General features: G+C 39.0%; 6 protein-coding genes across 9 annotated transcripts; 3 read left to right on the plus strand and 3 right to left on the minus strand.

Annotated features, from left to right (window-relative positions):
- The first annotated feature begins 112 nt into the window (after positions 1-112).
- LOC104769543 (coiled-coil domain-containing protein SCD2) lies at positions 113-4,025 on the plus strand. Its single transcript, XM_010455085.3, has 16 exons — positions 113-774; positions 1,002-1,126; positions 1,214-1,289; positions 1,393-1,455; positions 1,541-1,590; positions 1,692-1,719; positions 1,833-1,907; positions 2,004-2,114; positions 2,189-2,249; positions 2,348-2,464; positions 2,580-2,701; positions 2,781-2,850; positions 3,016-3,057; positions 3,303-3,343; positions 3,542-3,668; positions 3,753-4,025. Exons 1-16 carry the CDS (start codon positions 379-381, stop codon positions 3,827-3,829), a joined length of 1,581 nt encoding a protein of 526 aa, XP_010453387.1. The 5' UTR covers positions 113-378; the 3' UTR covers positions 3,830-4,025.
- LOC104735324 (pentatricopeptide repeat-containing protein At5g13270, chloroplastic) lies at positions 3,957-6,365 on the minus strand. Its single transcript, XM_010455084.3, has one exon. The coding sequence runs from the start codon at positions 6,363-6,365 to the stop codon at positions 4,098-4,100; it is 2,268 nt and encodes a 755-aa protein (XP_010453386.1). The 3' UTR covers positions 3,957-4,097.
- LOC104735327 (aspartokinase 1, chloroplastic) lies at positions 6,009-10,082 on the plus strand. Its single transcript, XM_010455088.3, has 13 exons — positions 6,009-7,070; positions 7,167-7,249; positions 7,366-7,406; positions 7,548-7,702; positions 8,093-8,242; positions 8,332-8,427; positions 8,515-8,631; positions 8,735-8,854; positions 8,939-9,031; positions 9,177-9,293; positions 9,378-9,494; positions 9,589-9,651; positions 9,726-10,082. The coding sequence occupies exons 1-13, from the start codon at positions 6,657-6,659 to the stop codon at positions 9,879-9,881; spliced, it is 1,722 nt and encodes a 573-aa protein (XP_010453390.1). The 5' UTR covers positions 6,009-6,656; the 3' UTR covers positions 9,882-10,082.
- On the minus strand, positions 10,069-12,568 carry LOC104735326 (inactive leucine-rich repeat receptor-like protein kinase CORYNE). Its single transcript, XM_010455086.3, has 2 exons — positions 10,544-12,568; positions 10,069-10,456 (listed from the first exon to the last, which is right to left on the minus strand). Exons 1-2 carry the CDS (start codon positions 11,443-11,445, stop codon positions 10,147-10,149), a joined length of 1,212 nt encoding a protein of 403 aa, XP_010453388.1. The 5' UTR covers positions 11,446-12,568; the 3' UTR covers positions 10,069-10,146.
- Positions 12,569-12,759: 191 nt separating this feature from the next.
- On the minus strand, positions 12,760-19,720 carry LOC104735328 (ADP-ribosylation factor GTPase-activating protein AGD3). 3 transcript variants are annotated; one of them, XM_087480516.1, is made up of 20 exons: positions 18,977-19,720; positions 18,477-18,605; positions 18,221-18,297; positions 18,016-18,116; positions 17,664-17,734; positions 17,384-17,446; positions 16,971-17,015; positions 16,476-16,541; positions 16,353-16,400; positions 16,143-16,238; positions 16,024-16,065; positions 15,662-15,877; positions 15,459-15,590; positions 15,106-15,336; positions 14,913-14,999; positions 14,491-14,826; positions 14,158-14,303; positions 13,978-14,062; positions 13,344-13,813; positions 12,760-13,258 (listed from the first exon to the last, which is right to left on the minus strand). In XM_087480516.1, the coding sequence occupies exons 3-20, from the start codon at positions 18,286-18,288 to the stop codon at positions 13,126-13,128; spliced, it is 2,436 nt and encodes an 811-aa protein (XP_087336642.1). In that variant the 5' UTR covers positions 18,289-18,297; positions 18,477-18,605; positions 18,977-19,720; the 3' UTR covers positions 12,760-13,125. The 3 variants fall into 3 exon arrangements, 2 of the variants coding, with proteins under 2 accessions (XP_087336642.1, XP_010453391.1); XR_015577644.1 differs by lacking the exon at positions 18,477-18,605 and having other exon boundaries at positions 14,913-15,004; positions 18,977-19,605; XM_010455089.3 differs by lacking the exon at positions 18,477-18,605 and having other exon boundaries at positions 18,977-19,686.
- A 1,354-nt stretch (positions 19,721-21,074) lies between these two features.
- On the plus strand, positions 21,075-23,329 carry LOC104735329 (uncharacterized). 2 transcript variants are annotated; one of them, XR_759447.3, is made up of 3 exons: positions 21,075-21,567; positions 21,861-22,788; positions 22,875-23,329. XR_759447.3 is itself a non-coding variant. In XM_010455091.3 (2 exons), the coding sequence occupies exons 1-2, from the start codon at positions 21,184-21,186 to the stop codon at positions 22,692-22,694; spliced, it is 1,218 nt and encodes a 405-aa protein (XP_010453393.1). In that variant the 5' UTR covers positions 21,075-21,183; the 3' UTR covers positions 22,695-23,329. The 2 variants fall into 2 exon arrangements, 1 of the variants encoding a protein (XP_010453393.1); XM_010455091.3 differs by having other exon boundaries at positions 21,861-23,329.
- Positions 23,330-23,336: the final 7 nt, after the last annotated feature.

Below are 23,336 nucleotides of genomic sequence, written 5' to 3' on the forward strand. Positions count from 1 at the left end.
AACTAGAATTAGATTTTAAAAAACCGACGAAAGAACTATACTATTTCGAACTTGGGTGACCAAATTGTCGGCGAAGAATAATATACACATAAATCATTGACAGATTCACATTAGATCGTTGATTGAGAGTTACAACAAATGTATGAAGGTGTTGTATTTTTGTAAATTTATAATCATTCTAATACTACTAATTTGTTTTGGTCTTACCCTTCTTGGTAAAGTAACTAAAGTAGACTTACTCAACTCTCTTCTTCTTGTAACAAAAAAAAAAAAAAAAAAAAAACAAAGATGTCTTTTGTCTGACTCCATAATCACACCATCACCAAGAAGAAGAAGATCTAGGTCTTGCATCTATCTAGCTCTCTCTCTCTCATTACAATGGAACGAGCACGAACCGAAAGCCCTAGCTACTTCCGTCAATGGAGCGGTGAGTCAGGTACCACCAATGCCGCCGTAGCTCCTTCTTCTCCGGCGCGTCATCACCATGCTCGATCTTCTTCCGTCACTACTATGTCAAACGTCAAACGAGCTCAAAACGTCGCTGCTAAAGCTGCTGCTCAGAGGCTTGCTAAGGTCATGGCTTCACAGACCAACAACGATGACGACGACGATGATGATGATGAAGTCGGTGGTGATGATTTAGGTTTCCGATATGGTGCTCCTCCTCCTCCTCTTTCCTTCACTAGGAATGCTTCTTCCACAATTGCTAAACCTAAACCTGCTGCTTCCGCTGTTGTTCCTCCTCCCAAGATTGCTAGATCTTCCTCCCCTGCGGTAAAGTTCAATCCTTTTTGGCTTTAGTAGAAACCAAATCCACCCAATTTACCAAATTTGTTTGCTTTTCAATCGTAGAGATTTAAGGAGATTGGTTCGTAGTTTCTAATTTTGGAAAAATGTGGGATTTTGATTTGATTGTTAAACTTGGGAATGTAGTAGTAAGGGAAAACTATTTAAGGGATGTTCTAATGGGAGAAACTGTGTGGTGATTGTGAATTTCACAGTTATCTAGGAACTCTCCAGCCGTATCTGTTCGCGCATCGCAACCGCCTGTCCCGCCGAGTAAAATGTCTCAAAGGAATCAAACTATACCAGTTGTAACTCCTAAAAATCAGCAGAGTGAAAAGAGGTGAGAATAGAGTTCATAAAGTATATTTTGGTATTACAACTAGTTTAGTTTGTTGTATTCATGACTTGGAACTGTTTGTCATTGCAGGGTTTTAGCTGATATTGGTCATCTTAATGGAAAAGATTCGAAAGATCAGCATGAAGCATCCGCCCTTCGTGATGAAGTATATGCTGATTCCTTTTTCTGTGTGTTTCTTCTCAAGAAAGTCTTTTCTTTTAGGTTTCCATCTATCCCAGAGTAATTTGATTATTTGAGCATATGAACAGCTTAGGCTTGAGGATGAGAGATGCCATGAAGCAGAAGCTAGGGTGAGAGAGCTTGAAAAACAGGTAATTGGGACCAGTGATAAACTTGCCTGTATACATAACTTTTTGAATTTAAAAAATACTATTCTCACCTTGAGTCAAACTTTAGGTGACTTCTTTGGGGGAAGGTGTATCCTTGGAAGCTAAACTTCTGAGCCGGTAATCGATATCAATATAATTTGTTGCTAGGTTTTCGTTTTTTCCTACTGGGTTGAAAATTTGAAATGCTTACATGAATGTGTTTTGTTTTCACGCTGCAGAAAAGAAGCTGCTTTGCGTCAAAGAGAGGTATTTCAAAGTCTGAGGCTACCTCAAGTTTTAGTATTACGTGGTGATTTTGTTTCCAAATATAAAGATGTTGTTCTGGCTTTTTACATTCACCAATTCTCACTCTATGACAGGCGGCCCTTAAAGAGGCAAGGCAGAATAGAGAAGGGACTAATAAAGAGACTACTGCTCTTCGGTCTCAAGTAGAGGTAGGCCCTATTGTCTGTCCATGTGTCACATGTACTATGAGGTGCTAATAAGACAAAGTGAAGAAATCTTATTTTTTCTGTTTCACTTTGATTCAGAATGCAAAACTTGAGACCGCTGCTATAGTAGCACAACTTCAAGGAGCAGAATCTGAAGTAAACGCTCTAAGGACGATGACACATAGAATGATATTGACCCAAAAAGAGATGGTTTGTGTGTTCTTGTTTTTACATATAAGCTTATGATAGAGTTTATGTAAGACAGTACCCTTGTACAATTTTAGGAGGAAGTTGTTCTTAAGCGATGCTGGCTTGCTCGGTATTGGGGTTTAGCTGCCAGATATGGTAAGGGGTAACAAACTTATCTGCTTAGTGGCATAACTAGAACTTTTATGCCATCATGAATCTTTGCTTCTTGACATCTGTGCATGTTTGCATTTCAGGCATATGTTCGGATATTGCTACATCAAAGTACGAATACTGGTCATCTCTGGCACCTCTTCCTTTTGAAATTGTGCTGTCAGCTGGGCAGAAGGCTAAAGAAGAAAGTTGGGAAAAAGGCAAGCAATCACCCACTCATGTTTCTAAGATATCTATTGTGATAGCATTCTATAATTTTGATTGTCATTTCTCATTTCGTATATTTATCTGTTGGCTATGAAAATATCGGACCAGATTCTGAGGAGAACGAGAAGAGAAGCCAGCTCGTTCAAGATTTAAATGATCTAACAGGAGAGGGAAATATTGAAAGTATGCTCTCTGTGGAAATGGGTTTAAAGGAACTAACTTCTTTAAAGGTTTATTCTCATTATATCTCGCTTTGGTTCATGCGCCCCTCTTTCATCTTTCTCATGGGCTATGTATGTTCTTCTGAAGGTTGAAGTTGCCATTACTTTTACATTAGCCCAGCTAAGGTTGGTCAATAGTGCTCGACTGTCTGATATCGGTGAGGTTCTTCTTGACGCCAATAATTCCTTGCATTAGCTGTAAAAGGCTTCTAATTACACCATTAAGATTGTTAAGATAATAGTGTATATGTTCTACTCTATTTCCTTTGTGTCGCATTTTAAATGGCTATGCTTCTCTGCAACTGATGCTCGTCTTATTTCAGAGTTAAAATCACCGGGTGGTCCTAAGATCATGGAGACACTTGGTAAGTTTATTAAGCTTATATCGCTGCATTTCTAGGTCAACATCTCGGTGTTATGAAATTCAATATATGGTGTAAAGCATAATCCACAAAGTTACAATGAAAAATTCTTGATACTATATGACCGTTAAAAGCATAACTTGAGTTTCAGTTTTCTATGTTAACATTTCATATACTACTTAAACAAAGAGTACAAACAGTTCTTATTCTTGAGGATAATTCTGAACTTGGCCTGTGGCCCTTTGCAGAATTGAGTCCAGAAGAGTCGGAGGATGTTCTCTTCAAGGAGGTACATAACTACAAGCCTTTTCTCTGCTACATAACTACAAGCCTTTGCTCTGCTTTTCTCTCATGGGATATTCCTTCATCTGATCTCGCCCCTTTTGTATTGAATTATGTTCTTCTATGTATCTATTGGAGATATTTTCGTCAGCTCAATCATGGCCTTTCTCCATTCTTAACATGAATCCTTTGGAACTTTTGACAGGCTTGGCTCACGTACTTCTGGAGAAGAGCAGAATCCCTTGGCATAGAAGTGGACATTGCGAGAGAACATCTTAGATTCTGGATCGGCAGGAGCGCACACTCCCCATCTTCACATGACGCCATTGAAGGTACAACCTAACTTACCAAGTTCCTTTTAGCCAGGAGAGGAGTATCCATACGACAATTACTAATTGGTTGGTTCTAATTTTCAGTTGAGCAAGGACTAACAGAGCTAAGAAAGCTGCGGATAGAACGTAGACTGTGGGAAGCCTCCAGGTCCAGCCAGTAAGTAGTGACCTTGGGCACCTCGGGATCCCAGAGCAGTCATGTTACCTCAGCTTTAACAGTACTGTATATCATACATGCTTTCTTCTGTGTGGCTTGCGTACTTTGCAGTCAGGAAAATGTTAATCCAGTTTTGCAAACATAAGAATTGTATTACACGCACTACTTTTTGACATATAATATATCCACGTTTTCACGCTCTTGCCACTCATTCTTGTTGGATTAGTATCCAAAGTAAAGTATCTACTGATACAGACACTAAATACCATCAGTCACCAGTAATCGTTACAAGAACACTTTCCTTCCTTGAAGTGGTGAAACCTTCTGGAATCTCGGATGACGATTTCATGTCCTGTAACCAAAGATACATGCTTTGCAAACTCATGACAATCTGGGCATGCCCGAAGATTCTTGAACACCTTAATCGGTGCACAGGCATTACCAATCACCGATATCAGCCCAAATGCGATGGCAAGTCTCTCACTATGATCAAGAAGCTGTTCTCTTCTCTCTGTCATACTACACTGAAACACATCACCTTCCATGAAACCGTCAAACTCCTTAAGCTTCTCATAGATCTCCCGAGTTTGTGGATGGTGTTTATCACCCACTATAAATCGATGAATCTTACCCTTATCTTGGATCCAGCTGCAGCTCAGTTCCTTCTTTAACATCCTCTCATTCATTAGTTTCATCATTTCAGCAGCTTCTTCCCACTTTCCAGCCCAGGTAAACAGATTAAACGGTAACACATATCCAGCTGTATCTTCTGGATCAAGTTGGCGCAGTTCCTCACCAGCAATCTTGCCCAGTTCAAGATTCTTGTGAGTCCAACAGCCACTTAGAAAGCATTTCCAGCTCATTGCATCAGGTTCAAAAGGCATATTCTTCATAAATTTGAGAGCTTCGTCTAATAGGCCTGCGCGGGCATAAATGTCGATCATACAATCATAATGGTCGATAGTCGGAGCCACATTATATTTCCGAAGCATCGTGTCTAAGTAATGCTTTCCCTGTTCAACAAGGCCTGCATGGCTGCAGGCGGTTAAAACCGCAATAAATGTAACTGAGTTTGGCTTCATACCACAACTCAGCATTTTCTCAAACAATCTCAGAGCTTCGGAGGCATTTCCATAGTAAGCATGACCTGATAGAAAAGCCGTCCAAGCAACAATGTCGGGATTGTCCATTGACTCAAAGACTTCATGTGCATCATCTAAGCATCCACATTTTGAATACATCGTAATAAGAGCGCTTTCTCCATACTGAGATCCAATCAGACTTCTTTTTATAGCATCTGCATGGACTTGGCCACCAATGTTGCAATCTGCGAGTACTGAACATGCTTGGAATATGCTAGTATATGTGAAGGAATTTAGAACCGCCGCATTTTTACTTCTCAAAGACTTGAATGTTTTAACAGCCTCCTCAAACTGACTCATTTGGCAGTATCCAGAAATGATTGCGCTCCAGGTAACATCATTTGGCTCACTGATTTCTTGGAATGCGCAGCAAGCAGACTCGAAGCTGGAACATTTGATGTAAAAATCAACGAGTGGAGTTCCAACCGAGACTTCAGATTCCAGTCCAAGCTTAGCGACACAGGCATGAATTTGCTGGCCAAGATTAAGCTCTTCAAGAGAAGCACATGCTTTAAGAACAACTGAAAACACAAAACTGTCCCACTCAACACCTTCGGTTACCAAATCCACAAATAGTTTCAAAGCATCTCTTGCTCTTCCAGCTTGAGTATAACCTACCATCAATCCCGTCCAAGCCACTGGTTTCTTCACAGCCATCTGATCGAACACTCGCTTAGCACCCACTAACCAACCACATTTCACGTACATATTCAAGATCCCAATCTCTATAGATGCGTTGCTGCTACATAACCCAGTACGCATAACATGAGCATGAATCTGTCTACCAACGTTTAAAGACCTAGGATTTACCAACGATTTCAAGAGTGTAGTATACATAGAAGAAGGAGGCATTTCCCCTGACGCTAGCATTCCTGAGAACAAACCAACAGCTTTATCTAGAAAACCTTGTCCGGCGTAAGCAGTTATCATCGTAACTCTCGACGCTGCGTTTAACTCAGGCATTTCATCGAACAGCTTATCTGCATCTTCCAAGCTCCCGCACTCACAGTACATTTGTAACACACAGTTCTGAAGAAACACAGAAGGATTCTCGAAAGCCACCCGCATGCGATCGTGTAAGAGTCTCCCATGAGATAAAGACCTTAAATTTCTGCAAGCCTCAAAGAGACATTGGTACGAGTACGGACTAACGGAGACGCCAGCCTTATCCAATTCTTGGAAAAACTCAAATGCTTCGTTGAGTTTCCCATTCTTCGACAACGAAACCAAATGAAGATTCTCCACTTGTCCTTGCTTATGCTCGATTTTAACAGACGAAGAAGAAGAATAAGTGCTCGATTTCAGAGATACCCACGACGGAATCTGATCGAAATTTGAGTTCTTTATAACCGGAACTCGAGATGGGATGTACGAAGACTGTACAGTGAGTATCGTCATCGTTGATGGAACAATTCAACACAAAAAAGTTTACAGCTTTACGAGAACAAACGAAAGAGAAGCAAAAATAAAAACTCGACCTTTTCTTTTTACATGAATGGTTGATTGGTGAGAAACGACAACGTTTTGATACAGAAACTAACTGAAGGAGAGGGTTCAATCAAGTTTCCATCTTTGACGTCTCTCGTCAATGACTCGAGGTTGAGCCGTAAGATATCTCTCCTCTTGTTGTTTTAAAAACCTACCAAAAAAATATTCATTTCGCTCGGCCTTCTTCTTCTTGTTCCTCCAATGGCGGCTACTAGGGTTCGGTGTTGTCATAGCAATGCACCTTTCACAAGATTGCCGCTTACCCGCCACCGGAACTCGCCGACGCTACCGATTTCTCCGAATCGTGTCGATTTCTCTGCGCTGAAGGGATCAAAGAAATTGTCTTTATTACCCATTGGGGATGGCTCCTCGGTTACAAGGGTGTCAGGTTCAGGCTGCAGAAACAGTATACGAGCTGTATTGGATGAGAAGAAGACAGACGCGTTGACAGAGGTAGAGGAGAAGGGATTCACCTGCGTGATGAAGTTTGGTGGATCGTCGGTGGCGACAGCGGAGAGAATGAGGGAAGTTGCGGATTTGATTTTGACTTTTCCGGAAGAAAGTCCCGTCATTGTTCTCTCTGCAATGGGGAAAACTACAAACAATCTCTTGCTTGTAATGCTGAAATGCTCTCTCCCTTTTTCTCTGTTTTCTATTCAAAGGTTTGAACTTTTGATTTGAATTTCTCGTTTTGTTTTGTTGCTAGTAAAGGCGGGAGAGAAGGCTGTGTGTTGTGGTGTTTCTAATGCATCTGAGATTGAGGAGTTGAGCATTATAAAGGAATTGCATCTCAGGTTTTGGTTTTGTTTGGAAATATGATTAATTTGGTAACCTTAAGTCTTCTTTTCTTGCTTGCTGTTGGTTTTGGTTCTGATCAAGAATATGTGTTTATTGTTTTTTGTTGTTTCAGGACAGTGAAAGAGCTCAACATCGATCCTTCTGATATCTTGTGTAAGCATAGACCTTCCAACACTTGTAGCTTCATTCTTGCTTATTTTGAGTAGGCTCATAAATGTTTGATTGATGATGAATTTGGTAATATTCAAGAATTTATATGCATTGCTGTTTTTAAATTTTGGATACATTTTGCAGCATATTTGGAAGAACTGGAGCAACTCCTGAAGGGCATAGCCATGATGAAGGAGTTGACACTTCGAACCAGAGACTACCTAGTCTCTTTTGGAGAGTGCTTGTCTACGAGGATTTTCGCTGCCTATCTTAATAAACTCGGTGTCAAGGCACGCCAAGTATGTCCATCATCATATTCTAGTACTAGTTAAATTTTCTTAAATTATCTCATTTGGTTGACTAATTTAGTTAAATTGATATCTTGGTAGATTAAGCTCTTAAGTATTCAATCCATCTTTCAGTTTGGGTTCAGTTTCGATTTAGAAAATAATATAACCATGTTGAAAGTGTATGCTCTTTGAACTGGTCAGGAAATTTTTGTATTAGTTTGGTTTTGGTTGTCAAAGAACAGATATTTGTGTAGTTTATCTTTTGTTTGCTACACTTGCCTTGGTTTGAGCTTTCTTGCACATGCACTATGGCGACTCTAGTTGACATCTTGTTGCGATGTTCACTGATGCCCGGTTTGCTAACAAAGCTAAGTAGATTTATGGGTGATTACATTGCAGTATGATGCTTTTGAAATTGGGTTTATTACAACGGATGATTTCACAAACGGGGATATACTGGAAGCAACTTATCCAGCCGTTGCCAAGAGATTATTTGAAGATTGGATGCATGATCCTGCTGTTCCTATTGTAACGGGTTTCCTTGGGAAGGTATTTCTAACAGCTTACAGTCTACTGATAATCAGGATTTTCATTCATGTTTTTTCGTGGCTTGCCTCATTTTATTCATACAATAACAGGGTTGGAAAACTGGTGCGGTTACTACATTGGGTAGGGGTGGCAGTGATTTGACGGCAACCACAATTGGTAAAGCATTGGGTTTGAAAGAGATTCAGGTTCTTTTGCAGCCTCAAAATTTCATGTTTTCTTTTTAAACGTTGTGGACATCTCTGTTCAGTTTGGATTTTTTTTCCGTTGAGTAGGTGTGGAAAGATGTTGATGGTGTTTTAACATGTGACCCTACTATTTATAAACGAGCTACACCAGTACCATATCTGACATTTGATGAAGCAGCCGAGCTAGCTTATTTTGGTGCACAGGTCCTACTCTACTTGTATGCAATAATACTGAAGTCCAGTTATTAGAACTATCACATAATATTAATGGCAATGCTCATGTAAAGGAATAAAATTGTTGCTGCAGGTCTTGCACCCACAGTCAATGAGACCAGCAAGAGAGGGTGAGATTCCTGTAAGGGTTAAGAATTCTTATAACCCTAAAGCCCCTGGAACAATCATCACTAAAACAAGAGACATGACTAAGGTATAGAGTCTCCTAATTTGTGTTCTTTTTATGCAGCTCATGGGAGAACCTTTATAGAAAACCTTATACTTCTTTTTGTGACAGACTATTTTAACAAGCATTGTTCTGAAACGAAATGTGACCATGTTGGATATAGCAAGCACGCGAATGCTTGGTCAGGTTGGCTTCCTTGCGAAGGTAAAATTTTGTACATCTTAATATTTCGGAAGTTCATTCTTAAGATTTCATATATTAGCGCAAGGTCGGAACGGTGTTCTGCTCAGTTATTTTGGTTCTGTTGATAATCAACATAGCCTTTGTGGCTCCTTACTCTTTCATCCAGGTATTTTCGATATTTGAGGATCTTGGCATTTCCGTTGATGTTGTAGCCACTAGTGAAGTCAGTATATCTCTGACACTGGACCCTTCAAAACTTTGGAGCAGGGAACTGATTCAACAGGCAAGTTCTAGTAGAATCCCACACTTTAATTTCCAATTCATATATGCATGCTTATAAGGCCTTTTTTCTTTATCCTTGTAACAGGAGCTTGATCATGTAGTTGAAGAACTGGAGAAAATTGCAGTTGTGAATCTTCTAAAAGGAAGGGCAATCATCTCTCTAATCGGGAATGTTCAACATTCCTCCCTGATCTTAGAGAGGGTTAGCTCTTGCCTCCTAATAAGATTACTTTAAGATTCGAACAAAGAAAGATATTTCTTTTGCTTCTTACGTAATTGTTTCTAACTTTGGGCAGGCGTTTCATGTTCTATATACCAAAGGTGTTAATGTCCAAATGATATCACAAGGAGCATCCAAGGTAACACTGCTTATAACCGAGCTCTCTTTACGTCCTCACCTAACAAATGTTTTGTTTGTTTTGAAATCTTGTAGGTAAACATTTCCTTTATAGTAAACGATGCTGAAGCTGAAGGATGTGTTCAGGCCCTTCACAAATCCTTCTTCGAGAGCGGTGACCTCTCAGAGTTAATGATACAACCCAGACTTGGAAACGGTTCACCTGTTAGGACAATGCAAGTAGAAAACTGACTTGACAAGCTCATTGTTTGGTGTGCGTTGTTCTTTGTATTTCTTCCGAGTGTAGTATGTACGTTCGTCAAGAACTGCTTGTTGTTTTATGTTTAGGCACGGGAACTACTGGCTATCTTTCATTTCTTGTAAGACCAATTGTTTGGACCATTTTACGTTATCAAAGTTAACCAGTAACTCACAAGGATAAAGAAAAAGAAATATATAGATGTAACTGCAGATGTTCAGATCGGTGTGACAGATATGATGGTACAAGAACATTAGGCTAAAAGCTGTGCAGTTGTGTAAGCATGTGAACAAGCTCATCACTTGAAGGCCTGTCTGCCGGAAAGTCAGAAAGGCAGACAATGGTGATTCTTAAAGCCATTAACATTTCATCTTCTTCCACTTCCTCTCCAAGAATACTCTTATCTAACGCTTCTCGTGCTTCCCCGGATTGCTGCAAATGTTTAAGCCACTGTCCTAAGGTGCCTCCACTTGCAGCCTCTTCACAGAAAGGATGGGTCGGGTCTCTTCCAGTCAAAAGAACTCCCAGTATCATCCCAAAGCTGAATATGTCGCTTTTGTCTGTGTATCTGTCACAAGTATTTGCATCACCGTGTTAGTAAAAGAGAAGAATTAGCAGTTAACTCAAAAGGCAGTGGTGTTGATATTTGAAGCACCTGTTACTTTGAGAAGACTCAGGAGCAGAGTAGCAAGATACTGATGTGTGTGAACTAGGCATGATCTTGGCCAATCCGCAATCAGCAAGCCGAGGCTCAAACTCAGAATCCAACATCACATTTGTAGGTTTCAAGTTATAATGAAGTATCTGTGTCTCACAACTGAAATGAAGATACTGAAGCCCTTTCACAATCCCAACTGCAACTCTAAGCCTAATCTCCCATCCAAGCTCTACCTCCTTAGCTCTAACCTTATTCATCACATCCTCAAGACTACCATTCGGCATGTAATCATAAACGAGAGAGAACTCATCAGAATCGCGAACATAAGCTCTTAAACTCATCAGGTTCCTGTGTCTTAACCCAGCAAGAAGCTCAAGTTCCTTCTGCAACCGTCTCTTAACCGACTTGCTACCACTAGTTTCTGGTGAACCAACTCCTTCAAGAGAGCCTAGTCTCTTGACAGCAACCACTAGACCATTATCAAGCACCATCTTGTAGTATTTACCATTAGGGTCAGAACCAAGTAACTGAATACCATTACCAAGAGCAGCGTGAAGAGACTTAGGTGTGATTTTAGGGGAAAAAACCACAGGACCTTTGAGAATAGGGGTCTGTCTCATGTATTTGACAATGCAACGGACCAAGAAAGCTAAGACCAAGGCTGAAAGCAAACCGGTTAAAATCCCTGAGATGATGCTAATAACTATGACCTTGGAAGTGATTCTTGATTCGAGTAGTGTAGACGAAGCTGAAGTTGTGGATAAGTGTTTCACAGTTCTTCGGCGACAGTTTGTGCTTGTGGTCGTTCTTGAATTGAAGACTAAAAAGAAGAAGAGTAAGAGCAGAGTGATAGTGTTGCTATATCCGTTTCTTCCTCTTCTTCTTCTTCTCTGCTCCATTGCTGAGGAATAAAAGCTTTTTTCCAAGATTAGACAACAAATCTGAGAAAACCCAGAAAGGTGAAAGAAGCTGTTCAAAGCTTTTACATAAAAACCCGGAAAAGGTTTTTTAAGTACTTTATTTATTCTACAGTACTGAAGTGAACCTCTCCTATCCTCTCTTCTTCCAAAACCACATATATTCTCGAGAAAACCAATGAGAAACCAACAAGACAAAAAAATGGAATCAAAACTCAAAATCTTCACACAGAAGATGAATTAGAGAATATATCATTGGCTCACTCACAGATTCTTTATCTTAAAGTTCTCTCTTTTTGCCTTCTAAGAAAGCTTAATTATAAATAAAAAAACACCCATAATTTTTCTTGATAAGGGGGAGACACAAAAGTATCAAACTTTGGTATAGTATGTCTGAAAATAAACCCCCCCCCCCCCCCCCCCCAAAAAAAAAAAAAGAGCAGAGAACAAACTCCAATGAGAGAGTTTTCACAATTTTACTATATCTGAAACAAAAATAAAAACAAAACTATCCCCAAACTGTTTCAAGCTGAATTAATCCCAGTTAACCAAACACACACATGACACAACACTCTCTCTCTCTCTCTCTCTACAACTCTCTTTTCAATACACAGTATCTGCTAGACTGCGACCCTCTTTCCTCTCTCTCTCTCTCATCACAAAAAGCATGACCGAATCCGTTACTAACTGCAAAAAAAAAAAGGGTTCCCGCCTTACAGTGGGACCCACATTGTCAGGTGGTCGTGGTTAGGATGGGTCCCATGGGCCACGTAGACGGATGAAAGGGTAGCATCTGCTTCTCGTTTGCTTTCATGAGTGGCCGAAAGCAAGACATCGAGGTCCGTGCCTCGAGGGAGAGAGAGCTGAAACCCATTAAAAAAGATCTCACCCGTTGATTGATTACGAGGGTAAGTGAGATCTTGGCCGTTGGATGGATGAGAGGCTCGAGAATTTGTGCTACTTTTGTCTTAGCGTGTGTGATTTACACAAAAGTGGTCTGAGAATAATTGCTTTCTCTTCCCAGTCTTTCTTCTTTTTTCCCCCTTTGTATCAAAATTATTTTATGCGGGAGAGAGAGAGAGTACTTTTTATTCAAAGTTAGGTCTTGTTTTCCTATCTGAACCACGTTTTTATATTGTTATCTTTGGGTGAAAAAGCTTAACTAGGGTTAATTCACTATTATCAAAAGACTCAAAAGTGTGAATACAATGGGAATAAGTTGACCTATGCCCAAAATTGGCGTTATTGGCATTAACGCGTCATTATCTTTAGTTTTGTTTGTATGGACAAGAGAGATTCAAAAACCAAAATCAAACCATTCAAATTAAAATAGCTAATGAATAATTTTATGGTTATCAACTTATCACCTCCTCCAGAAGTGAACAAAACCGCAAGTACTTTGCTTACAAGTTTACAACGCCATGACATAACAAACTTAGGATGCTATATAGTCCCACATACACACAACACAATACACTATCATTTTTCCCAATATGCAGCCTATGTCCATCTATCACAAAAAACATTTTAATACATAACTTTAATTGGGGTCTTAGCTTGTAGCCGTTCTTTTTAGTTGTGACTGGATCTTGAAACCGTGAAAAGCAAGCGATGAAACATAGCTCCGTAAGTTCTATGCCCATGAGTCTCTGTATATTCTTATCAGCACTGTCTGTGATTGTATCCGTTTGTGTCCGAAAGGAGAGCAAGGACTTCTGGATCAGTAAATTTGGACTCTGCAGCAATATCAAGAGCGGTTTTGCCTTCTACGTTCATTGCTTCCGGGTCTGCTCCCCTGTAAATTTCACCCAGTTTGTTGTAAAGACATATTACCAAAGGAATTAGGCAGAGAAAATGTTTGGGAAGAAGAACCAACTCACCTAGTGAGTAGCAATCTTGCTATTACTGCTTTGCCTTTGATAATACAACAGTGCAGCGGCGTTTGACCACTTGAATCTGTGGCGTTTACATTTGCACCATATTGCAACAAAAGCTCTACCATCCCAATGTCTGCCTTCTCACAAGCACAGTGAAGCAGAGATGAACATCCGCTTCCCTCTGGAGAAATATTTGAAGAACTACCAGAGGTTCTATCCAGTAACTCATTCCTTAATCTGAGTAGAACATCTTCACGCTTCGGCCTTTCTGGTACTAATATTACTCTTGAAAGTGTTAACGAAGAGCTGGAAGATGATTGGTCATACACAAAATTCACATCCGCGTCACCATTGACAATTAGCCTATAAACAGCCTTTTTATCATTGCCACACACTGCGTCCCACATTTGTTGTGCAATTGATTGCGGGAAAGCACAGTCTCTCGATCTCCGAACAAATAGCTTCTCAGCATACTGTGAAATACAAAAAACAAAAAAAAGGAGTTTGAATGAGCTGTTCTGAACATTGCCTATGACAAAGCACAGAGAGAACACCATGATATATGCACTCGCTTTATAAAATAGCTTCAGTTATGTCCTACATAAGGAATCAAAATAAAGGGTAGAAGTTTAAAAACCTTAGCTTGTATATACTTCTCCTTGATAGAGATCATATCAGCATAGCTGGGTTTTCCAGTGACCATCACCCTGGATTTATCCGACCTGCGCATATTTGATGAAGTAAATTTAAAATTGTAATGTCTAGGTGATCAAAGTTACCATCACTCTTAATAAGAAAGCAAAAATGGAGTTTTTACCCCGTTAAGCCTGGGTCAACATGAAAGGTACTCCTTGAATGAAGTAATTCCTCCCAAACTGTGTTTGCAAAAGTATTTCCAAGAGCTTGGAACAAACTTATAACAGATGGCTCCCATACTTTCACGTCGAGAGTGAGTGACCTAACCTGTAGCAATGGCCAATAACCTTATGTCAAATTGAAGGTCGAGTCATGCAAAGTTCAAATTCTGTCACATGCTATATTGCTAATGAACATAACGGCTAGTGTCACTTTAAAATTCTAATGGACTTCTTTGCGTTCTTCCATGAGTTGGTTGTTATATTGCAAGCAATTAAGAGTTTTGGTGATTTACCTTAGATATATGCACACCAAGATTACGATGAACACCAGAGCATTCAATACAGACAAGAACCCCAAGATTTAAAGACGCCCAGTCTGGTTCAGGAGCTCCACAATCCGCACATTTCTCATTCCCACAGACCTTTCGTAACGCATCAATGGGCTTCTCACCCTTTCTAATAGACCGTTGCGGCTGAAAATTTCTTGATGGCCTTTCATGGTACCCTAAAAAGCTCCTCTCACATGCAAATTCATCAGTAGTAGGATGATCATATTCAGAACTTTCATATGAGCTACTTTCACTAGCAGATCGATGGTGACCACTTCCCATGGGACTACCAGGAAGACGCTGAAATGTAGTTTAAGGACAATCACCTAAATTGCATTGAGATTTACTATGAGCCTGGTCAGGCAAAAAATAATGATAATACTTACCTGTTCAGGGACCTGAGAACTAAGTAGCGATGCAATAACCCCTGTAATCTTTTCTATCCAATCCATTTGATCGAGTGCACTCTCAGCCTGCACTGACAAACATAAGTAAACACTGAGTGAAAACTATAAAAAGATAGGCAAACATGTAAACAATAAAAGGTTTAAGGCAGTAACAAACACTCTTGAGTCAAACCTGCAACGTGTAGTTTTTTGTAGGTGAAATGATCCTAAAGCAAAACCTCAGATCTGATTGATCAGCGTCGACTTTAATCGTTGAGGTGAGTAAGTTCACTGTATGACGAGCTACAGACTTCTCATCATGGACACCACCATGTCCATGACTATTCGAAGAAAGCCACCTACTAAGAAGTCCAGACCCAAGCTCGGAGCTATTTCTCTGTCCAGAAAGCTGGCTGCCAGACCCCTAAACATCAAATCATCCAAGTCAGAGTGTGCAAAGAAATGAGTCAAACAACAGACCGTTTGCATAATTCTGCTTCTTTTTTTCAAAAAATAATGAAAGATAAATATAAATACAAAACTCACAGATGGTTTGCTACACTGTTTTCGGTAATAATACAGCATTCCCCGGCTGTCAAGAACAAAAAACCGTCTTTTCCAGTCTCCTCTCAGATTTGAAGATCGTTTAGAGAGATAACCTTGCCTTATTGTTTGCACCTGAAAGCACCAAGAAATGTTAATAGTACTCTATGGAAGATGTGGCATTCATGTGTAAAAGACATTGATACCTTCCCCCTTGCAGCAGATTGCATAACGGCATCTATCATTTTGTGAGAGCTTCGACCTATCGCCTGTATGCCATCTCCATTCGGTGATCCATTAGAACCATTTGAACCCCACCTGCTCTCTCGATCAACCTGTCTTTTGTACTCCTGCATCTTTTCATTAAGTGCTGCTTGTTCATAATTTGATCTTTCTCTGGATTGTTGTGCATAGGTCAAGACCTGCAAAAAAAAGAATTAAGGTGAAACTATCTCAGCGTTCTCAATACATATGTGAAGACTCATACATAGTCTTAAAAGATAATTATAAACTCCAAATGTTCAGGGATCTATTACTTGAAGAAAATAAAAATCAAATTTAGACCAACCTGATTGATATATGGTTCCATCTGATGCAGTAATTCGTAACCCTGAAAGCACCCACATTCAGATTTTGACACAAACCTTTAAACTATATTACAATTCTGAAGAAGCATAACAAACTTACCTGTTTAAAATACCGAAGATGTGCATCCATCGTTCCGCTGACAGCTTCCAAAAATTCAAACCTTTTCTTAGCTTCAACATTTGAAAGAGCAGTCACCTGATCATTAATTAGGGAAGCCAATAAAAATATGGTTACTTCAACAATAACATGGATGTGACAGTACGTATATGACTTGCAAATTAAAATCAAAATCAAACGAAGGAAATTTACAAGGTTGAACCGAGCTTGCTCAAACATAGACCTCGAAGTGTGAAGTTCCTGTTAGTGTCAAAATATGTTAGTTATAACATAGGGAAACAAACTATACATGGTACTCAAAAGTATGCACCATACCTGTTCTAAAGCAGCAGCAACGTCACTTTTTGTACCTTTCCTCAAAGATAAAAACTTCTCACGGGCCTAAAGCGCAATAGGAAGTTAAATTAGTTAATCTCCAGATAAGCATGGACCCAATTGTTACGAAACAGATATCATTATACTTCCAAGCTACAAATTTAATACTTAGTAACAGTTAGTGCTCAGAAAAGTAAGACGAATGAGAACTAGCTAGGTTTTGTAAATTTATACACAGCCTACAAAAGCAACACAAATAAAATCCCTCCCTCCATTATCCTAGCCTAGCCTTCCTCCATTAACGAGGAATGCTTCAGAAATAATTATTGAGCTCAACCCATTTTTTTGGTTGAAACTTTTCAAACAGATATTACATCTAGTCTAGAAAAAAAATGGGATGAGAATTTCTGGTCTTTCCAAACTTTTGTTTTGTAGTGCAAACCATATTAGCAGAGTGGGAGGGAAAAAAACGAAAAACCCTTGACAAAGGGATACCTGATCGTAGGTAATGCTAGCCTTGTCAAAGCGCTTCCGAGCTTCCTGTGACAAAAATGATCTCTTATGATCCATATCCAAATATAACCTTGCCATGCTATCTTACTTGAACAAATAGAAGAAAGATATATCTAGACTAGCAAAATGTAAAGGCAGACTCAAGAAACTTAATTATATCTTTCGAATTCACTGGACCTTCTCTACAATAGTAACCTCAAAAACTATTTTAAAATATATTTTGTTTGGGGAAGGTTGACTACCGGAGTGCTGAAATCCCAAAGCCAAACAAGAAAAATTAAACATAATCCAGGATGTATGTCCTTCATTGTTTCATAGATATTTTAGTTGGTACTAATGGCCATTTAACTAAAAAAAAGAGAGATTTAGCCAAGAAGAAAGTAAACATCTTGTACCTTAACCTCATGCAAGTCCATATTGGCAAATTGAAGTAATCTGTCATTCAGTATATGTTCCACCTGACAATGAGAACTCATCAAAACTGAAACCTGAATTGAAAAGACTTGATCTGATCTAAATCTAACAATATCTTAAGGTGAATAAATCAATATAGCGGCAACTTTAGCTTGAAGGAAAACAAAACTATCATACGTTGATACCACAGAGGTATTAACAGAAAGAAGGCTGAGGATAAGGAGAAATGGAGAGAGCGTCAACAGTAACAAACTAACATACCTGTGATCGAAGAACTTCCTTATAAGTCCCAATTTCCCTCAGCGCAATTGTAAATTTTGTCATTACAGGTCCTGGCACATCAAGTTAGAGTTTATCAGCACCTGTTGATGAAACTAGTTTTTTTCCAATTCTTAACTGAGATATTCCCACCATAACCTGTGAATCTAACAATCCTAGCAAAGAGAGAGCGGAGAGAGCAAAAACAGGAACAACAATTTCACTCTGTTCAATTTAAGCCACCATAAATATGTGCTTCAAAATCTCAGATGACAAGTAGGCGCAAAAAGAATGGGGATAAAGAGACGATATGCTACTGCGAGTTTCTATAGGCTATGTGAGATCAGTCATGTACCTCCAAAAGCCACACTTATTGGATCATTATGGCCTCCACCAAATGTTTCAAGGGCACTTGCGAAAGCAATGTCCCCATCATATGCCTCGCCTAGCCCTTCACTGTAACAAGAAAAAAGGATAATCTATCTCTGTTAAAAGATATGTTCTCATGTTTCTTCAAGCCGGAAGAAATGTAGAGCTATAATTCTAAATTTGGAGCATACGTGTATTTCCGGCATCCTTTGTAGAACTTGAGACTTCTTTCCCGCAATATTTCCGCACTCTCCTCCATGCTTTGTAACTGTTTCAGAAAAATATATTAATGTAAAAACACACAGCTGGAAGGCAAAGTACATAACGCGAACATCGAGAAACAACCCTTTGTCAAAGAAACCGCAGGTCCGCAACTATGGACAACCCAAAAAAACATAGTGATTTAGGCACAGAGAATTGTAACTACACTAAAGGAACTTCCTTTACATTTAAGCTGCAAAAACACTTCTGCTCCTTCTCTTGTGTCCATTGGAGTATATATATAGCAAATGTCGGACTAAAAAGTGAGCATGAGAATACTAACTAAGTGGGATACAAGTGTTAAGTGTATCAGCCCTGCCAGAGTCAGAGACACAAACATGTGAAGTGGATCATAAGTCAATTCACAATTCACCAGCAAAACAAGGCAGAGCGCGAATATAGGCAGGCCAGTCAAATAATTTTGCCAAACCAATTTCTCAGTGACACAAATAAATTGAACCTTCCAACACAAAATTTGGGGGTATAAATGTCGGTGAATACTACAAAATTCCAGACATAAAACATCCAAAAAAATTGTATCTGTTCATAACCTAGTATGACACAAATTGAACCTAGCTAGCACACTAAAAGACTGAACAGATGAGGACAACAAACAAAGACAGGAACAAAGAAAGATATGTAGAAGAAACAAACCTGTTTGACAAAAAAAAAAAAAAAAAACAAACCTGTTTGCGGAACATGGGAGAGTCATCAAGCTTGGTGAAATGCATTTTGAGCAAATTCTAACTTCCTCTTCTTCGACAACAAACAGCAATTAACATCCCACAAACAAAAACAAACAAACACAAAAACCAAAAACCTAAAAGCTAAAGACCATCACTTTTTTTTTTTTACTCACACAGAGGCCATAAAACGAAGAAACAAAAAAAAAACGTGAGATCCTCTACTTCCAAAAGCTTTCCCGAAATATCAAAGAAACCAAACAAACCCCGATGATCTTACAAAAAGTCTCGAGCCTTGTGTTTGTGTAAATTTCGAGTTTGGTTTTTTTTTGTTTTCTCCTCGCGAAATCGAGAAAACAGTAAAGAGGGGGGATTGTGATTTTTAGGTGAAGTGTCTCGGGAGAAGAGAAAAAAAAAGAAAAGAGAAAGAAAAAAAAAACTTCACCGTCTCTGTTAGTAAAAAATTTAACCACAAAAAGACGGCGAAAACTGTGCCGTTTTGATTACCGCCGCTGATCGTGAAGGTTGGTAAGATACGACGCCGTTTTGCAGAGTGTGTAAAAAAATTATAAAGAGAGGAGAGGGAGACTGAGACTGTGCTATGCTTTCTCTCTGTAACAGTGGTGGTGGTCATCTGAGAGAAACAAAAGGACTTAAGACTTTTCTCCACGCTCATTCTTTGCGCGTGTTAGATTGAGAACTAGGGGCTGGGCAAAAAAACCGAAATCTAAAAAACCAAACTGAAATAAATGATTTGGTTTGGTTATGATTAAATCTAAAAACTTGTTTGATTTTTATTTTATTTAAGTATTTGGTTTAGGTTTAGTCTGGTTAAAAACCAAAAAACCGGAACCAAATAGTGATACATATAATTTTTAAATGGTTTTATTTTGATAAAACAGAAAAAACCATAAACCAAAAAAATCAAACCGTAACTAAATCGAACTACATATGATTTCTTTATAGTTCAATTTTTATAAAACCAAAAAAAACCATAAACAAAAAAAAATCGAACCGAAACCAAACCGAGAAACCGAAAGTCGAGCCTTTTTCTCAAAGTGAAATGAAGAGGCGCGCGTAGCGTCCGTGAGACTCTCTTGAGTGGGGGGTTTGAATAGAGTGTGGGACCCGTTATCTGGTTGCTTCTCCATTACCTTTTGTTCCGGAGAGACAGAGAGGTCAGTGGGGTATAAATGATTCCTTCTTTTTTTTTTTTACATTTTTATATGAAATTTAAACCTCTTTATTATTATTAGTGTGTGGAAACAAAAACAAAAAATTGTAAAAAGCAAAAAGAAAAGTGAAATTTTGAAGAAAAAAAATGGACACGATGATCTTATTACTTTTATTTTTTATTTTTCAAACTTTACAGTCGCATATGATAATTAAATATTGTTGGATTTCAAAATCCCCCCATTGTTTTAGTTTAAAAATGTATATTATATCATCATCTCTCTTGACTCTTGTCCAGCTAGTAGTACAAGATTTGTTTATTCATTCATTTACTCATTTATATTCTCTAACCAAGATCGTGTTATATCTACCATCTATGTTTTAAGATTTTGTTCTAACTGTAGTTATAATTCTTGTTTTTTAAAATATCCGGTAAAACTCCAATATGTTCATGTGTTGTCTACTCATTTATATTCTCTAACCAAGATCGTGTTATATCTACCATCTATGTTTTAAGATTTTGTTCTAACTGTAGTTATAATTCTTGTTTTTTAAAATATCCGGTAAAACTCCAATATGTTCATGTGTTGTCTACTTTGTTCTGATGTATATTAATCTGGTCTCTCTTCTTATCATATACTATATTCGTATGTTTTCTCTCTCATATGATTTCATATCTATATGCTATGGATCTACAATAGTATCACTTTTAGATCTCTCTTTTCCTTTTTAGCCTGTCGCCTCTTTCATTTCCTTAGTATAGATATTATAGACCTTAAAATAAAAATAACATGATCTATAATAGTGTCTAAATAATTCAGTGACTGAACTAGGCCGATAATGGGCCAACTTGTAGGAAATTTATTTACACCAGGCCCAATTAATAAAAATGGCCATTTAAATTTCCTTTTATTTAAAAAGTATCACACGGAAGGCGGTGTGCTTTCCTTCCTTCCTTCTTCTTCCATTACTCTCGCCCAATCGATATTGTGTGTGTGTGTGTGTTTTTTTCCAATTTCTAATTTGCTCCCTTCCCAATGGCGTCGTCTTCTGGATCAGCCGACGAGGATTTCCAATCTCGCGTTGCGAAGAGCTTCGGATCTCTCGCCTTCTCTCGACCTTCTTCTTCCAAGTTTTCTACATCTTCTGCTCCGGCGTCGCGGCAGCAGCAATCCGGGTCGGTGTGGAGTGTCTCCGGCACAGAAGTTGAGAAACGGGAGTGGAATCGAGATTCGTACGATAGGGATGAGATTCCTTGTGCGTCATCGTTCGACGAGATTCTGAGACAGCAGAGGATCTCCTCTAACACTGCTCGAAAGCCTCTAGAGGATGATCTCAAAGATATTGATGGCGGCGAGGATTTTGATGGTGACTGGAGTATCAGAGCCTCCATGGGCCTTGACCGCACTCTCGACGATGAGGTAATATCAATTTTGGTCTCTTCACCATTGTTTCTCATTGCTTCGCTAGTTAAAATTTAGGGGAACATTGTTTGTTGTTGGTCCTTCTCTCGTGGATTTGGTAGATTCATATGAGAATTCTGAGTTTGAAAAACTTAAGAGCATTGAGTATTTGTACGTGAATTTTCAACCTATATAGCCATCTTTGAGATTCTGGAATTTGATTCTTTAAATATTAAGGCTGTTTGTAGGGAGTAGTTGTCGCTTTCATTGATACTGAGGTGTGCTTCTATGAATTATGCTTCTTTCCGCAGGCAGAAGAAGATGAGTATGATAAAGTGGCACTAGGGAAAGAGAATGACGTTGAAGGTTTGTCTATGAAAGATTCTCTTTCGGCACAAAAGTTGAGAAACGGGAGTGGAATTGGCTGGACTCGGGACCCACGTGCTAACTATGTTGCTGCACAAATTAGGCTCAAGGAAGACGAAATCGAGGCCAATAAACTTAAAGCTTTTGTTGCCAAACAACCCTCGGAAAGCAAAGAGCCTCACTCAGGAGGAGAATCATCTAAAGCTGTGCCACCAAAACCTATACTTAAAAGGAAGGAGGATACTTCAGATTCAGAAGGAAAGACAGGCAAGCGAGTCAGGTTTGATGTTGTATCTGAAGAAACATTAAAGAAGCCTGAAGATACTTCTACTACCTCCTCGAAAAGCATGTCTCATCAAAGTAAAAATTGTGCTAGGGTACCGGATTACCTGCTAAATCCTTCCAAGTATACCCGTTACACCTTTGATCCATCTTGTGAATTGAATGATAAGTCCCCAACAGGAGAGTACATGGACAGTCCCAAGGCTGTAGAAGGATTAGAAACTTCAGATTCAGAATCATTCAAGGTGTCCTTTCTTCCACAGAAGAAGACCAAGGACGTCAGAGAAGATGGTAATAACTGTAGTGAGACGAAGCCTATTGTAGCTGGTGAGGTGGCAGAAGATGAGAGACCAAGTGCAAAAGAAGATGGGGTTACTGAAATAGGAGAATTAGAGAGTGGGGTTACTGAAATAGGAGAATTAGAGAGCTCCACCAATTTCCAAAAGAATGGCCGTCAATATCGTGCCAAGCCAACTGTAGATGAAACAGTTGTCTGATCGATCTTCCACGAACAAGTTGGTTGAAAACGCTGGAGGGCGATGAAGTTGGTGTCCATCAGATACAAACATGTAGCATCTTTTAGCAGCACATGTAATAAATTTTTATTTCCTAGACTTCTTTTTTACCCAGATTAGAGATTATATACAGCAAAAGTATGGTAACGTAGTATGAAACAGTTTGCCTTTGAGAGTGGTAGATAGAACACGCAGAAGAGAGTCTAAAGCTACCTCAACTTCTTGGAAGCTATCTTGACCAGAGAGAGATGTTTGGTTTCAACTCTGGTGAATCGTTTCTGGGTAGATTCCAGGGTTAAAGAAAGACATGGTTTTGAACACGAAAATTGTAATCTACTTGTGGATGAGGAAGACTACTTGATCATGGAGAGAGCCTCCTTTTGGTGAGGCAGGGAAAATAAAGATTTGTGGAATTTATGAGCAGGTAAAAGTCTGTTGATGTTGAGAAAGAAGGTAACCTCTTTTTGTTTTATTTCGATTTAGTTCAAACTTTAGATTAATTAAAGATTTTGCAAGCAAAACTCTCGTTACTTGAGCAGTGGCTTATTGTTCCTTCAATTTGGGATTCTGTTTTTACGGGGTTTCAGCTTATGGTTTGATTTATGGTTTGATCAAAAGTCCCAC

The sequence above is a fragment of the Camelina sativa genome, chromosome 13 (assembly GCF_030686135.1).
Source record: "Camelina sativa cultivar CO46 ecotype springtype chromosome 13, ASM3068613v1".
Lineage (NCBI taxonomy): Eukaryota > Viridiplantae > Streptophyta > Magnoliopsida > Brassicales > Brassicaceae > Camelina > Camelina sativa.

What these genes read in the sequence shown, in the direction of transcription:
- LOC104769543 (XM_010455085.3), top strand. Translation starts at nt 379, where the DNA reads ATGGAACGAGCACGAACCGAAAGCCCTAGCTACTTCCGTCAATGGAGC. An exon ending in TATTGACCCAAAAAGAGATG is followed by an intron (nt 2,115 to 2,188) that starts GTTTGTGTGTTC and finishes GTACAATTTTAG; the next exon opens with GAGGAAGTTGTTCTTAAGCG. An exon ending in TAAGATCATGGAGACACTTG is followed by an intron (nt 3,058 to 3,302) that starts GTAAGTTTATTA and finishes GGCCCTTTGCAG; the next exon opens with AATTGAGTCCAGAAGAGTCG.
- LOC104735324 (XM_010455084.3), bottom strand. Translation starts at nt 6,365, where the DNA reads ATGACGATACTCACTGTACAGTCTTCGTACATCCCATCTCGAGTTCCG.
- LOC104735327 (XM_010455088.3), top strand. Translation starts at nt 6,657, where the DNA reads ATGGCGGCTACTAGGGTTCGGTGTTGTCATAGCAATGCACCTTTCACA. An exon ending in ATAAAGGAATTGCATCTCAG is followed by an intron (nt 7,250 to 7,365) that starts GTTTTGGTTTTG and finishes TTGTTGTTTCAG; the next exon opens with GACAGTGAAAGAGCTCAACA. An exon ending in TATCACAAGGAGCATCCAAG is followed by an intron (nt 9,652 to 9,725) that starts GTAACACTGCTT and finishes GAAATCTTGTAG; the next exon opens with GTAAACATTTCCTTTATAGT.
- LOC104735326 (XM_010455086.3), bottom strand. Translation starts at nt 11,445, where the DNA reads ATGGAGCAGAGAAGAAGAAGAAGAGGAAGAAACGGATATAGCAACACT. An exon ending in GAGTCTTCTCAAAGTAACAG is followed by an intron (nt 10,457 to 10,543) that starts GTGCTTCAAATA and finishes TACTTGTGACAG; the next exon opens with ATACACAGACAAAAGCGACA.
- LOC104735328 (XM_010455089.3), bottom strand. Translation starts at nt 19,021, where the DNA reads ATGCATTTCACCAAGCTTGATGACTCTCCCATGTTCCGCAAACAG. An exon ending in ATCTTCGGTATTTTAAACAG is followed by an intron (nt 16,066 to 16,142) that starts GTAAGTTTGTTA and finishes GGGTGCTTTCAG; the next exon opens with GGTTACGAATTACTGCATCA. An exon ending in AACAGTGTAGCAAACCATCT is followed by an intron (nt 15,337 to 15,458) that starts GTGAGTTTTGTA and finishes TTTGATGTTTAG; the next exon opens with GGGTCTGGCAGCCAGCTTTC.
- LOC104735329 (XM_010455091.3), top strand. Translation starts at nt 21,184, where the DNA reads ATGGCGTCGTCTTCTGGATCAGCCGACGAGGATTTCCAATCTCGCGTT. An exon ending in ACCGCACTCTCGACGATGAG is followed by an intron (nt 21,568 to 21,860) that starts GTAATATCAATT and finishes TTCTTTCCGCAG; the next exon opens with GCAGAAGAAGATGAGTATGA.